The 15113-nt window shown below is 39.7% G+C and overlaps 1 protein-coding gene across 1 annotated transcript; it reads right to left on the reverse strand.

The window, feature by feature from the left end:
* Positions 1 to 463: 463 nt before the first annotated feature.
* On the reverse strand, positions 464 to 964 carry LOC149141947 (putative nucleoredoxin 1-2). Its single transcript, XM_089451369.1, has one exon. The coding sequence runs from the start codon at positions 962 to 964 to the stop codon at positions 464 to 466; it is 501 nt and encodes a 166-aa protein (XP_089307495.1).
* Positions 965 to 15113: the final 14149 nt, after the last annotated feature.

Consider the following 15113-nt stretch of genomic DNA (forward strand, 5'->3'; position numbering starts at 1 on the left):
CTTCCTTCAGCCTTTGAATATGAGCATCATTGAAGGGATAAGCCTGCATTCCATAAGCCTTCATTGCACGATGGGCGTGAGTGCTGACAGTTTTTCCATCCACAGGCTTAGCTACCGGGACATGGACATTTCCATGTTTTATCACAAAATTACACTCATCAAAAACCAAAAGTAACTGCAGTGTCGGCGTCTGTATTTTCTCCTTGGCTTCCTCGTCCTCAACGTACTTGCACTCATACCCCTCTTCAACCTCCTTTTTAAATTCATTTTTAATTTCATCCAGCCGCTCTTTCATAAATGGGTAACACTTGGATCCATAAAGTTGGATGAAATAATATGGAGGTAACGACACTTCCCAATGTACTTTACCATCTGGATTTATAATAACTACCTCTAGCATAATCGAAATTTGGAAGTAGTGAAACAATTTCCTCATAGTCTTGTCTCCGAATGGCAAAGACAGTTATGGCATCTTGGCAATAACCTCTTGAAAGTATTTTTCCTCAGAGTCATCTGTCACATACACAATCACAAAGGCGACCCCTTTTTCCAAAAGCTTGTTATAAAAATTTACAAGCAATGGAATGGATTCATCATAAATGTCTACACACCACTTGGCTGAGAATAACAGAGCTACAGTCTTCCCCGCAAGCTCCGCTACTAGAACCTTTCCTTTTCCATGGCCAATGAAAAAATCTCGTTCATCAGATACCAGAAAGGACTCCAAAGTTTGTGTGTCTGTGTTCACTAAGGCCTCCACTTTCTTCCTCACCTTATCAACCTTTTCTATAGTGAATGGATAGCCCTCGACACCAAATTCTTCAAAATACTCCATGCCATAAGGGGTTACAATTCTGCCATCTTTATCCAGAACAACGAGGGTAGGAACCTGATGGACTAGAAAGGCCCACTTGAACTTTCTCCTTGTATTTTTATCTAAGAATGGCAGGACTAGGCATGGCATGGTGCGGAGGGATTCCTAAAACCTCTTATTGTCAAAAATGAAGACAATCTCGAAATCCCCCTTCTATGATAATCTTTATAGATTTCAAACAAAATAAAGGTGGAGAACCAATCCAACTGTGGGGTGGAGAGCCAATCCAACTGTGGATTATCACACCAAGCGGCACAAAAGTAAAGACCCACATATTTAAATTTCTCTTCTAGTTCTCGAATCTCCTCCATTGATAGAGTAATTTTAATTTCGTTTGGATCCTCTTTTAATCGCAAATAAGCATTGTCATCCTTTTCGCCTGGAAATTCGATTAGAAAATTACCAAGCATTTCATCAACCTCATCATCTTCACCTACAAAAGGGCTGGATGGGTTTTTCATGGCAAGAGTAGGAAGAGGACGGTGGATCATATTCCTGCAAAAGGTTTTGTAAGAATTCTTTTCCTGGGAATCGAATAATTGTTCATAGTTTTCTGTAGGAACTTCATCATAATGATTTTCAACTCCATAATATTCATTCTTTGAAAATTCATAATCCCCATGTTTCTCTAACGACTTAGATTCCTTTGTACTCTATAGTTTCACACCACATTCATCCTCATCCACATCAATATCAACTTCTTCTGGATCCTCATCTTGGTTGATATCATTTTCATATTTATCATTCTGATCAAAATCTTCTTCTCCTGCTTCACCTTGTTTCGTTTCTTCACTGTCACTATTATCTTCCTTATTATTGATTTCCTTTATACGTACTTTAAATTCTGCACATGATTTTTCTAAATGTTGAAATGATTCTTGAATACTAAATTGTTCAACATAATCAAGATGTTAACGTAATGGCACATTGTGCAGAGAAATACATTCGAAGGCTCGCATGATTATATCGTGTCCCATGGCTCTGATACCACTATAGCATAAAAACTATGCTGAAGCACAAAAACTGATAGCTTGAAAACTTGAATGTAAAAATACAAAAAGGTATTTAATAATAATAATTTTTTATTATATATAAAATGTATAAGATGATATAAGATGATTTGAATGTTACAATGAGGCCCTGATTTTATACCTCAGCAGGTGACCTTTCGTGAATGGGCATGTCTTTTAGACATGCCTTTTCACCTAACTTAATGACTATTTAACCTAATTAATATTTAATTATTTAATATTTATATTTATTTTATTTATTTAATTTTTATGAATTATATTCATAATAGTTGAGTTGGGGTGTACACCATTTTATCATTTTCATATTCATATCAGTGAGGCTGTTTGGTTTCTCATGTTGATCAAGTTTGAGAGCCCAGTGTGAATTATTTTGAAACATGGTTCGCATGAAGGTGTTGAAGGCATGAGGCTACATTATAGACAATGTGTAGATAAGGTGGGTGCCTTCTAGCAGACAGATTAGAATGGGAAACAGGTTTCTCTAGAGTCCAACATTGTTGGGTGAGGCTCGTTGGTTGTGGTGACTTCCAAACGAATGGCAATTTGTAGATTCATTGAGAGAAGAGACTTTCCAATTGATATTGCTAGCAAATTATCTTGGTCGAGTCCTCTAGCTACTAGGTGGTAGCTCCTATTTGTAATAATTTGCTCAACATAATAGAATTTTGACCAACAGGTGGTTTTTTGCCCTAGAGAGGGTTTTCCACTAAAAAAATATTGTGTCCTCTTGTGCATGTTTTCCTTGATTATATCTTATGGTTCTCATGTGTTGATATACGATTTAATCTACTAATGGGTTAATGAAGATTATGTTGCAGTAATTGAAGATGATTTTAAAGTTAATAAACACAATCACTATTGATTTACCCTGCCCTCTATTGTGGCCACAACCACCACCCTATTAAAACCTGTTTTGGTGGAAAATTTGAATGGGTCCCCTAGAGGTTTGATCTTTAATTTCTTCGAATGATAACTCTCTGAATGATCTGTTTTTATCCCAGGGATTTTAACTCTCTGCCGAGTCAAATCTTCAACTCTTAATGGTTAAGGCCCCCCTTGAATAAATCTGTGTGGCATGATTCATTTATAGCCCAGTCTAGCCCTTTATTCATATCTTTCATCGGGACTTTTTCAATCCTCATAAACCTTCATGGTACTCTATGCCCACACATATAACCAACCCCCATTCTTTACTATGGTCGTATGTGGACTCAACCCACAAAACATTTTGTCACGCCTTTATTTCTATTATAACACTTTTGTAATAGAAATACTTTGCAAGCGTATTTAACTTACCTTTTCCATGATTTTTTGGTCTTTACACATTTCTCGGTGCCTGCCTTTATCATTATCGCAATCTCTCAATTTCCGCGGTTACACTGCGTATTCCTCTTTTGCATCTGATAAGCGAGAACCTTCCAGACTTCAAATGTGATTAAACATGTCCATATCCTTTTGGGTCCACTGTTACATTGCTTATCGCAATCACTTGTCTGCTCCGCCATCACAAATCGCAATCGGTGGAACCCAAGGCCCATATATAAGGAATTTCGTGGTATGGAGGACCTGCCGAGATTATTAAGCGCAGCACATACGATTTCGGGTCCGAAGCCCATTGTAAATCGCTATTGGTGGAATTCAAAGCTTATACATAAGGCACGATATGATACAACGGACCCGACGAGGCTATTAAGCATAACACATATGATTTTGGTTCTGCTCCCTAATTGCAAATCGCAATTGGCGAAACCCAATGTTTATACATAAAGCGCGATGTGATATGGCGGACCAGTCGGGATTATTAAATGCAACACATATATTTTCAGGTCTGGCCAATCGTAAATCGCAATCGGTGGGACCAAGGGTGATGTCACATGTGACTACCCGCTGCGATGTGCGATTGCGACTTGATCACATCAAAACCTTGGCTAAACCAGGGGCCGATTCTTTTACACTTGTTCCATTTTATTTCATAAAAGTTTTATTGAGGGAAAAATTTGTGTTTTTAGGCATTTCTATCATATTTTCATAAGCATAGATAATGTTCATTATTTCTGTAGGCGAGGACCAAGAGAAGGCAAGAGAGGTTGAAGAGCAGATGCGTAAGCATCAAGAATGGCTACGGGTAAAAGATGCATGAGCGGATCCAAAGAATACATATATGCAGGTGTACTCTATTTAAGATCCGGCCTTAGGCGTTCACGGTTGGGTTTCCATGCGTTACCTGTGTATTCCGAAAGTGATGTTGTCCCGGGTTTCATCATGAGGAGATGACACGTATTCATTCTCCTTTCCATTAGCATCCATTCATTCCCCCCAGGAAATAGAATGCTCCAAAAAATGTGACCTCGACGTGTTAGCGGTTTCACCGACCGTTCTATGTCTGTATATTTTGATTTGTGCATTGAAAAGGGGAGGAAGGTGGAAAGTTGAGGGGAAGATGGAGGGTCAGTCATTTTCTGCATAAATATTACCTCCAGAGATGGGAGGACTTTTTTTGGGGCAGAACAACTTTTGGATTTATTGTGCTAATAAACAATACTGTTTGGGTTAAGAAGGAGCCTTTTTTCAATTTATCATCCTTTTCTTTCATGTGGTTAGAATCAGGGTGTTGTTGCTGGAATAAATATAAATATGTTTTTTTGTGTATATTGATAACAGACAGTTCATGACTAGTCTTGGTTATTCAAATATAATTTGTTACCATGTTTAATTCATGAGCGGTTGCTAATTCAAAACCTTGTTAAACATCAGTTGCAAGTTTTATTTGTATGGAAAGGAATGTGTATTCCTGTATGAGTAATCAGATTGCATTTAATATTTAATACAACCTTGTTCATCTATGAACCAGTAATTGATTCATTTGGACTTGGAATCTATATATGATGTTTAATCTCTTTTGTTATGCTCTTGTAGGATAGATTAGAATAGTTAGGACTAACATAAGTAGTTAGAATTAGTATAGATAGGATCTGATACATATAGGTTAGTTGTTTCTTTTGTTGATTTAATGGAAGTCTTCCTCCAGGGAGCAATCTTTCAACACCTATAACAGTTTACGGGGTCCTTTAAAACCCATCAGAACTAGCCATTTCAAACGAAAGAAAATCTAATCGGGGTCTGCGATCGGGTTGGTTCCCTTTGTTGGCATAGTGAAAATTTTCCACATCAACAAAATTGGCACTAGAAGGAGGGCCTGAACTGCTGTCCACAGCTTTTCATGATTTCAACTATAAATTTCACACATGGATTCGAAAATATTAATGTATGGATCGAAAAGGTCGAAAAGATCATTCCGCCCATTTGGAAGAGCCTCATTTCGAAGAAGCAAAGATCCTTCTAAGTCTCGTGTTTGGGTCACCCAAAGAAGAGAGATTGTGGGAGTCTCCTATCACTCAAGAACAACCAGTCATAGTACTTACTTGAGCTTATGCTTGTTCCCTCTCTTAGCTCCCCATCTTTCACTCTTTACCTATGACAGCTAAAAGAAAGCCAAGGGTCTTTCCTGTAAGCGAAGAGACATCTACAGCCCCTTCTCTTGAAGATATTGTGCTAGAGTCTTTGCAAAGTATCGACACTCCTTAGGATGAAATTCCTGAGGACCCCCCCTCTAAAGGTAATCCCTGACCTGATTTGGAAAATCCTAACAAAGAACGCCTCAAAGAAACCTTCAACTAGAACCTCCCTATCCATAATATGGCTAACGTTCCCCCTCCAGGTGGGAATCTGCCTCCACCACCCCCTTCGGGTGGGAATCTGCCTCTACTACCTCCTCTAAGTGGGAATCAACCCCCACCTCCTCTGGGAGCACTCCCTCCTTGGCTTGCACAAGATGATGTAGCAATACCTGGGTAGCAGCATGCCTTACCCAAGAACACAGAAAGAGTATTGCCTAAATTCAACCCTGAGCGGGGAGACACTGCTGATAACCATATTCACTCTTTCTTCCCAGCCGTGCGCTTGGGGGTAGCTGATGAAGATATGGTATGTCACTTGTTCCATTTTACTCTGATTGGTGTAGCCTCCACATGGTACTTTGGCTTGAGAATAGGATCAATCACCTCATGGGGCACTTTTTAGCATGCCTTTTTAGAAACGTTTAGCGATGATAAGATGCCTGCGGCCTTAGTTTTAGAACTATTCCATTTAAAAATGTGTTGGCATTATGATACATATGTTGTACTTGATGGAAACCCACTCATCTCAGATGATAAATTATAGTGCAGCAAAGTTCACGCACTTTCATTAAGATAAAAGTTTCTTTCATGAAGAAAAAAGTTTCCTTCATGTAGAGAAAAGTTCACGCACTTATATGCAGAGAAAAGTTCACGCACTTTTATGCAGAGAAAAGTTTATTTCATGTAGAGAAAAGTTCACGCACTTTTATGCAGAGAAAAGTTTATTTCATGTAGAGAAAAGTTCACGCACTTTTATGCAGAGAAAAGTTTATTTCATGTAGAGAAAAAGTTCACGCACTTTCATGCAGAGAAAAGTTCCTTTCATGAAGAGAAAATTTCACGCACTTTCATGGTTGGCTCATGGTATTAGTCCGACAGTTTTTGATCCTATGGTTTTGGTCCGTGGTATTGCATCCAAAAGTGTTGATCTCACGCACTTTCATGGTTGGTTCATGGTATTAGTCCGACAGTTTTTGATCCTATGGTTTTGGCTTGTGGTATTGCATCCAAAAGTGTTGATCTCACGCACTTTCATGGTTGGTTCATGGTATTAGTCCAACAGTTTTTTGATCCTATGGTTTTGGACCGTGGTATTGTGGAAGGCCTAAGACTATAAAAGAGGAAGGAGATCATTTGGCAAAGCATCATCGAATGAATTGAATATCTAATAAGTGCTAGATCTGAAATATTTGTGATTGGGTTATGGTGCAGATCTGGATCTGAATGAAGGAGGAACCTTAGCGCATAAAGGAGGATAAGTTCTTTTGATGGGTCATAATCTTTATGCTTGAATAATAGTATCTTTGCATGATTTTGATCTGTTATATGAGGCGCATGCTTGATCTATAAATCTGACAATCTGGGTTAATTAGTGTCTGAATATTTGAAAGAAGGAATTATTCTTTATAGATCTGCAATGAGGTTTCAGGTTGTTGAAGTAGCGTATATCTTTAAATTATGATCTAGCTGCCTCTGTCTATTGCTGCAGTATTCTGGGTTCAGAATTTGGTGTGTGGTTGCTGTTACTGTGTTCTGGGTACAGCTGTCAGAGAAGTGTTTACTTGATTCAGTGCTAATTGGGAAAGGAGATTGTTTGATGCAGATATACTTGATGATTGATTGATGTTCATGGATCCAGTCTGAAAATTTATGAAACGTGGTCCCTGGAAGAAAGAGAAGGTTGTAGCCTTCAGTAGGCCAGCACCTACGTACTAGTATCTTGGCTAGTACAAGAGCTAAGGGGGTTGTAGCTCCCTTCCAGGAGAAGCTAGAGAACGAGAGAGGGTTGTAGCTCTCTGCAGGTTGTAGCCTGCATACTGGTAAAGGACTGCACCAGTACAAAATCATTGTAAAAGGAATTTTCTAATTAAAAGAAGATAGAGACATATTGCAGCAGGTGGTTTTCACCCACATTGGGTTTCCACCTTATATCTGGTGTTCTTTTGTGTGACTATTTTCTTTTCTTGTTCCTGCTCATTATTTTATGATATTGACATACAAAGTAATGATCAATATTTGAAGAATTATTCAAAGTATAAATAAGGAAGATATATTGAAAAGAATTTGATAATACTGATTCACCCCCCCTCTCAGTATTATTTCCAACAAAATGGAAGCCAAAGAAAAGGTCAAGGATATTAACATACGGTTCAACACTTTTCTCAACAGAATCCCGGCTAACGGTAGATCTACTGATGAGGTGCTCATGGAATTCTACATCACTTCTCTCCTTATCCCAACTGCGATGTGGGTCAAGAGGAGTAATGCACAAAACTTACAAGGTGCTATCGATGAAGTAGTAAAAGTCGAGAATGAAATGATCAGTGTCACAACATGTCATCATACAACCGAAGAAAAGAAAGCCTCTCAGTCATCCAAGAAGAATAATGAGAGTGATAACAAAGTGCTGAGATCAAAGAAAAGGATACCACAAATGTGGAAGGTTTGCATCGGATCATTTAGAAATTGACAAACACAGTCATCGATATGAAAAGGAATTATGGGGAGAGTACAAATGGGAATGGAGGATATCATAACAACCGAAAATCCTTCAAACCTTTCTATCGTAAGAAGATAGAAGGTGGTCATGACCAACTTGCGCTGCTTGCTCCACCCAATGAAGGGATTTTAAATAAGGAAGAGCTGGCTCTTATCGGATCACTCCTTACCAAAGAAGAACCTATAGCGGAGATGGATCTAGAACAAGAAAATGAGGAAGAATACTAAGTAGAAGAGCCCTTGGACGAGGAATCTCAAATCAATGTATTGTTGGATTTCTATACAAATGAGAACGATGATGATGAAGGAGATAGTACGACAGAAATCCACACTAATGAAATCCACACACGAAGTAAAGGGCCACTTGCGGGCATGATGAAGCCTGTAGATTAGGAAAAGAGAGATGTTTACCCTTTGAAGGCATCCGCTCCCAAAGTTCTCGTTGAGAAGGGTAGACCTAGTGGTGATTCCAAGAGTACTCCAATTATGAAATGTCCACAGAAAGATAATACATCTCCAAATGCAACGAAGGTGACTCAAAATGATAAAATCCCACCTCAGAATGGAAAAATAGTTATGATTACTCTACCCTACCCTGTTTATAACATTAATTACAACATTGTGGTTGATCTTAAGAAATCTCAAGCTAATATCACATACTTCGATTTGTTAAAGTTAACGTAGTAAAGAGATCTGTTTTTGAAAGCTATGAATGAATGGAATTGCAAATCTCCCACCAATCCAAATAGCCAAACTAAGAAGTCGGCATCCAGACCTGTTAGTACCCCCAGCACAGCACAAACGCCATCGGCCATGGAAGCCACTCTATCAAAAATTAATTGAACCCCCCGAGATGTCAGTGTAGCCATGATAGGAAGGAAATAAAAATCCATGACTCCGCCTTTCCTTATCACATTTGAAATCTTCAACATGAATGTATACAATTGCTTGGTAGATTCCGGAGCCTTGGCCACTATTATGCCTTACGGTATTGCTAAAAGACTTCATGCAATACCCGAGAAAACTGGAACTCGAATTATGCAACTGGACAGAACAAATGTAAAAGTAATTGGAGAATTGAAAGATGTGTTGATTTGGATGGTTGCTAAACCACAGTACACACAAGTCATTGACATAATGGTAGTTGACATACCCGAGGCTTATGGAATGCTGCTTAGTAGGGACTGGTCAGCAAAACTGAATGGATATTTCTCAACTGATTGGTCCCATCTCTTGTTGCCTCAGAAGGGAAAAGGTGATATGCTGAGAGTTGATCAAGAAAGATACATGAAGTATGTAGTGACAGAACTAAACGACCCCAATGAACCTGTAATGTTTACCAAATCTATCCTTGGGAATTATAGTTTCAACGTTTGTGCCACAAAAACCTGTTTTGGAGAATTCCATGCAGAAACAATTGAAGAAACTGCAATAAACACACAGTTGGAAGCTCTCCCCCTTAGTCAAACTAATGAGCCACCCTGTAATATAGTAGATGATAGAACTAATTTCATAAGAAGCAGGTCATTTGATGCAACATTAGATTCTATATTTTGGACACTCTACTTTCATGGCTCTAACTGCCTTGAAGGTGTAGGTGCTGGGATCATTCTCATTGACCCGCAAGGGAACCAACATCTAATGGCCAGCCGGTTGGAGTTAGCGTGCACCAACAACATAGTAGAATACGAAGGCTTGTTGCAGGGCCTAAAAAAAGCCATTGATATGAAGGTGAGAAATCTTAAAGTTTTTGGTGACTCACTGATAATTGTGGACCAAGTAAGGAGAAGGATACATTGCAATTCACCACACCTAGTAAGATACCAACATGAGGTATGGAGCTTAATTGACAATTTTGATTCTTTTACTATCACACACATACCTTGATGGAAAAACTAAGATGCCGATTTGATGGCTGGTATGGCTGTAATACTTTTTCCTGATCTTAGATTAAACAAGAATAAATATTATGGTGAATTGATTTTTAGAACATCCGTACCTAATAACATCTCAAATTGGTAGGTGTTAGAATGTGATGAGAAAATCCTTGAGTTCCTACATTGCGAAAAAACATTCAAAAATGCAGTCATTGATGAAAAAGAGCATGACGAACTTATGAATGGGAGTAAATATGAGGAAAATGATCAACCCAATATAATCCCCAAGTCAGTTGTCAAGATGGAGCACTTTTATGACCTACATGATAAATTTAAGAAGCCAACTAACTACAAAACGCATAGCTCATCCATGAAGTATGAGTCGGTCAACCTTGGAACTGAAGAAGACCCAAAAAATGTTAATTTGGGCTTGGGATGCTCTCCACAAGAAAAGGTTGCATTTGTTAAGTTGTTTAAAGAGTACAAGGACGTCTTTTCATGGACATATGGTGACTTAAAAACCTTCGATACCGGCATTATGCATCATGTAATTCCTTTGGAAAAGGATGTCAAGCCCTACCAATAAAAGCTTTGCAAGATGCATCCAAGCCTGGAATTGTTGGTGAAGAAAGAATTAAACAAAATTCTAGACACCAAAATCATTTTTCCTGTCAGGCACACCCGCTGGGTAGCCAATCTTGTGCCAGTAAGAAAGAAAAATGGAGACATCAGGTTATGTATCGATTTCAAAAACCTGAACAAAGCATCACTAAAAGATAACTATCCCGTCCCTTCCATGGAACACATTCTTTAATGCGTTTCTAGGTCTAAAGTGTTGTCCCTATTGGATGGGTTTTCGAGATTTAATCAAGTGTTGGTGGCGAATGGAGATCAGCTTAAGACAACCTTCAACACTAAATGGGGCACTTAAGCATATCGCAAAATTCCATTTGGACTTATTAATGCGGGCGCCACATTTTAGAGAGCTATGGACATAGATTTCTTAGGATTGATTAAAAGATCAGTAGTGCTTTACATGGATGACATTAGTGTGTATTCATATCACAAAAGGGATCATATTTATCACCTAAAACAGATTTTCGAAAGATGATGAAGGTATGGAATATCGTTGAATCCCAAGAAGAGTGTTTTCGCAGTTGCAAAAGGGAAACTACTGGGTCATATCCTCTCTAACAAAGGAGTTATTATTGATCCTAAAAGAATAGAGACCATCATGAGAATAAAACCCCCTACAAGTAAAAGGGAAATGCAATCTTTTTTCGGGAAAATTAATTCCGTTAGGAAATTTGTTTCAGGTTTCGCAAAAATAGTGCATCCCATTCAGCTAATGATGAAGAAAGACGTTGTGTATAGGTGGAGTGATGAAGCTAAGAAATCATTTCAGCTAAGTAAGGAGGCCATCGCAGAAGCTCCTACGTTGGTTAGCCCCAATTTTGACAAGGAATTCCTCCTGTACACTTTTGCTTCAGACATTTCATATGCCGCAATCCTCACCCAAAAAAATGACAACGACGATGAAGTCCCTATTTCTTATATGAGCTCTAATCTTCAGGGAGTAGTACTGAACTACCCTGACGTGGAGAAACAAGGTTTTGTTGTTTTTAAAGCCGTGAAAAATTTCCACCCTTATTTATTAAAGGCCAGGACTAAAGTAATCGTCCCCCACCCTACTGTAAGATCCCTCTTTGTGCAGAGGGAGATGGGGGAACGGAGAGGGAATTGGATAACCGCTCTTCAAGAATACGACCTTGAGATTAAGCTGGAAAAGATAGTTCGAGGGCAGGGATTGTGTAAGCTCGCGGTAGAAGCCTTGGTGGATACAGAAGGGGCGTCTAAAGAACTAGAAGTGCAGAGCAAACGGGACACGCAAGTAGAATTCATGGAGGAGCCTAGATGGACAAACGAAATGCTGATGTGTGAGCACGAAACATTAGAATTCCCTTTGGTTCCTAACTTGTGGTATTATGACATATGCTTTTATCTAACACGGGGATCATGCCCTGAGCACATGAATGCATCATGAAGGAGAGCGCTCAGATTAAAATCTAATCAGTATCACTTGGCCAATTACATATTATACAGAAGAAATTATCATGGAGTTTGGCTAAGGTGTTTGGAAAAGGATGACATTGATTATGTTTTGAAAGAAATGCACATCGGCCTAGCAGGTGGTCACTATGGTGGAGATACCACTACTCACAAAATATTAAGAGTTGGGTATTATTGGCCGATAGTGTTAAAATACTAACACACCTATGCTCAGAAATGTAGGGTGTGTCAAACTGCCGCAGGGCGAGAAAGAAAGCCAGTCATTCCCCTCAGGCCTGTTATGATCTATCGCCCATTCCAGCAATGGGGCCTAGATGTCATAGGTGAGATCACTCTGAACTCTTCACAATAGCATAAGTATATACTCACAGCAACCGACTACTTCACTAGATGGACTGAAGCCATCTCGCTTCGGAAGGTTAACGAAGACGAGGTAATATCTTTTATTGAGAAATTTATTATCAACAGGTTTGGCATCCCTGATGCTCTCATATTTGATAATGCTTCTTACTTTTCATCACTAAAATTGATTGAATTTGCTATCGATAAATCAATTCGCATAAGGTATGCATCAAACTATTACCCCCAGGGAAATGGAGTTACAGAGTCCTCAAATAAAAACCTAATCTGCATAATCTGTAAATCCATCGGCGACAACCAGAGGAACTAACACAACGCCCTAACAAATGCCCTTTGGGCTAATAGGGTCACCCAAAAAGTAGCATTATGAAACTTCCCATACTTCCGCATCTATGGACAAGAAGCCATCTTGCCTCCCAACGTTACCCTTCCCTCGTTACAACTCTCCCAAGCCTTGAGAGGGACCCCTTTAGCCTTACTTCAAAAAAGGATCAACCAACTGGTGAGGTTGGAGGAATTGAGAGATAATGCCAGAAACAAGTTCAAGAATCACCAAATGATTGTGAAGAGATGGTTTGATCACCATCTGGTAGGAGATAAAGATTACCAAGTCGGAGGGATTGTCCTAAAATGGGACAAGTTGAGTGAGCCAAAAGGTAAGCACACGAAATTCCAACACTTATGGCTGGGCCCATTCCAAGTTGAGGAAAAAATTGGTCAGGGAACCTACAAATTGAAAACTTTACAGGGAGAAACCGAAAAAATCCCTATTAATGGCCAACATCTTAAGAGGTACTTCCAGTAGCCATCACATGGTTGTTACCTCCTAAGTAGGTTAGGATTCATTTTATTTTTTTCTATTAGCTTAGTTATATTTTCATCATGTCTGTTCTTGTTTTACACAAAGTTTATCTTCCTGCTATTTTGAATTTCAGTCCTTTTCAATCAATTTATTTTGGTCTTTCAAGTCTCATTTTCACCTTTTATAACCCTCTTTCAATTTCCCTCATTCACTACCTTCAACTTTTTGCTTCCCTCATTAACCTGCTGATGAGTCTACAGATCTGATCCGGATTTAAACAGGAACGCAATAAATTACAGAGATAACCATAAAAATAGAGATGCGATAACCATAAAGACAGATATGCAGTGGAAATAATGCTTCATTTCATTACTGTAAAATACTGAAATATGCTTACAAATAGAAATAGAAATAACCCAGCTAGGGCGATGGTAGCTTATCTCTGAGAAGAGATGTGTCTGCTACATGCCTCCGAACTGTTCTGAACTGTGTTACAATGAGGCTTGAAGGCCTATTTATTATTGAGAAACAATGGAAAACCCTTCACATCCCGAAACCTAACCCTAGAAGATGAAACGCCAAATTGTGGGCCCCGTTTTGGGGTGAGTTGGACAGCCAACTTCCCGGGGTCGCGAATTGGTCGTATTATCTCCGTTTGATGCGCATGATAGCCTGTTGGAAAGATCTCTCCGAGGACTACGACGGAAAAGATGATTTTTATTACAAAATTCGTTAGCGGTGGATTTCCCAAAAAACGTCGTTTAGGGCCTCAAAACGGCTCCGAAAGTTTAGGGCCCGAAAAACTACTAAAAATAGTAAACTGCGCTATAATTAAGGAAAGTGAAAAACTGAAAGAGACAGTTTTGGGGGTCCAAATGGGATAGGTGGGTGGCCACCAACATCCACCTGGATCATTCCTCCCCCCTTAGGAAGCAATGGTCCCCATTGCGTTGAGTTCCTCCCTGAGATGAGGAAGCTTCTGCTGAGCTGGGTCTCTGGTGAGTTGTTCTGCAATCTCTAATGTGTCCAGAAATGGTGGGAAGCATGGTCGGCGATGGTCCACATTGAACACTCGGTACAAGCGAAGGAATGGAGGAATGTTGTGCTTCAAAGCATTGTTTCCCGTAGCCTTGGTACTGGTGTAAGGACCATGTCGAAGTGGCCTGAGCTTCTGATGGGTTCTGGTAAGGTGTTCTTTCTTTCAATGCAACCAAACTTTTGTTCCCCACTTGAAACTTGTGTGGTACCCCTGTGGGTGAGAAGAAGTTGTTCCTGTGTTCTGTTCTGACTGTATCCCTCTGTTGCTGCTGCTGCGTGGAGGAACCCTTCGTGGGGGTCATGGATGTAGCAACGATCTTCCCCTTACTTTGGGAGCGAACCAGACAAAAAATAAATTTCCTAGTCTATGAGATGAGCTTGCTGCCTTTTTTAGCAGTGATCAAATTGGTGGTAGTATGTGGGGCTACCTCTGGTATTCTGTATAATGAATTATCCAAAGAAATAATGACAGCGTGAGGCCTTGACTCATACACAGCATGTCGCCTCCACAAGTATGGTTGGCCTAATAGTACATCACAAACATCTAGAGGTGTAACATCACATAATACCTCGTCTGTGAAGGGCTTGATGCTGTAGGGAAGGCGGCACTGCTGGCGAACTTGAGATATCGTCCTTCGTGAAGCCACCTGATACTGTACAGTTGTGGGTGTGGTGTAGTCGGTAGGCCCAACCGCTTCACGACCTCTGCCGAAATGAGGTTCTTTTGGCTGCCACTGTCGACAATGAATTGCTGGGGCGAACCCTTCACCCACATTTGTGAGTGGACAAGACGTCCCCCCTCCTCTGGCTCTTTGGGCTCATTCTTCTGGATCTTGGCAGTGGCAATAGTGGCACTAGGATCCGCATCAATGATCTGCTTCCCTT

The sequence above is a fragment of the Pinus tabuliformis genome, chromosome X, assembly GCF_031772625.1.
Source record: "Pinus tabuliformis cultivar Carrire ecotype Pingquan chromosome X, CPIR1, whole genome shotgun sequence".
NCBI lineage: Eukaryota > Viridiplantae > Streptophyta > Pinopsida > Pinales > Pinaceae > Pinus > Pinus tabuliformis.

What these genes read in the sequence shown, in the direction of transcription:
- LOC149141947 (XM_089451369.1), bottom strand. Translation starts at nt 964, where the DNA reads ATGCCATGCCTAGTCCTGCCATTCTTAGATAAAAATACAAGGAGAAAG.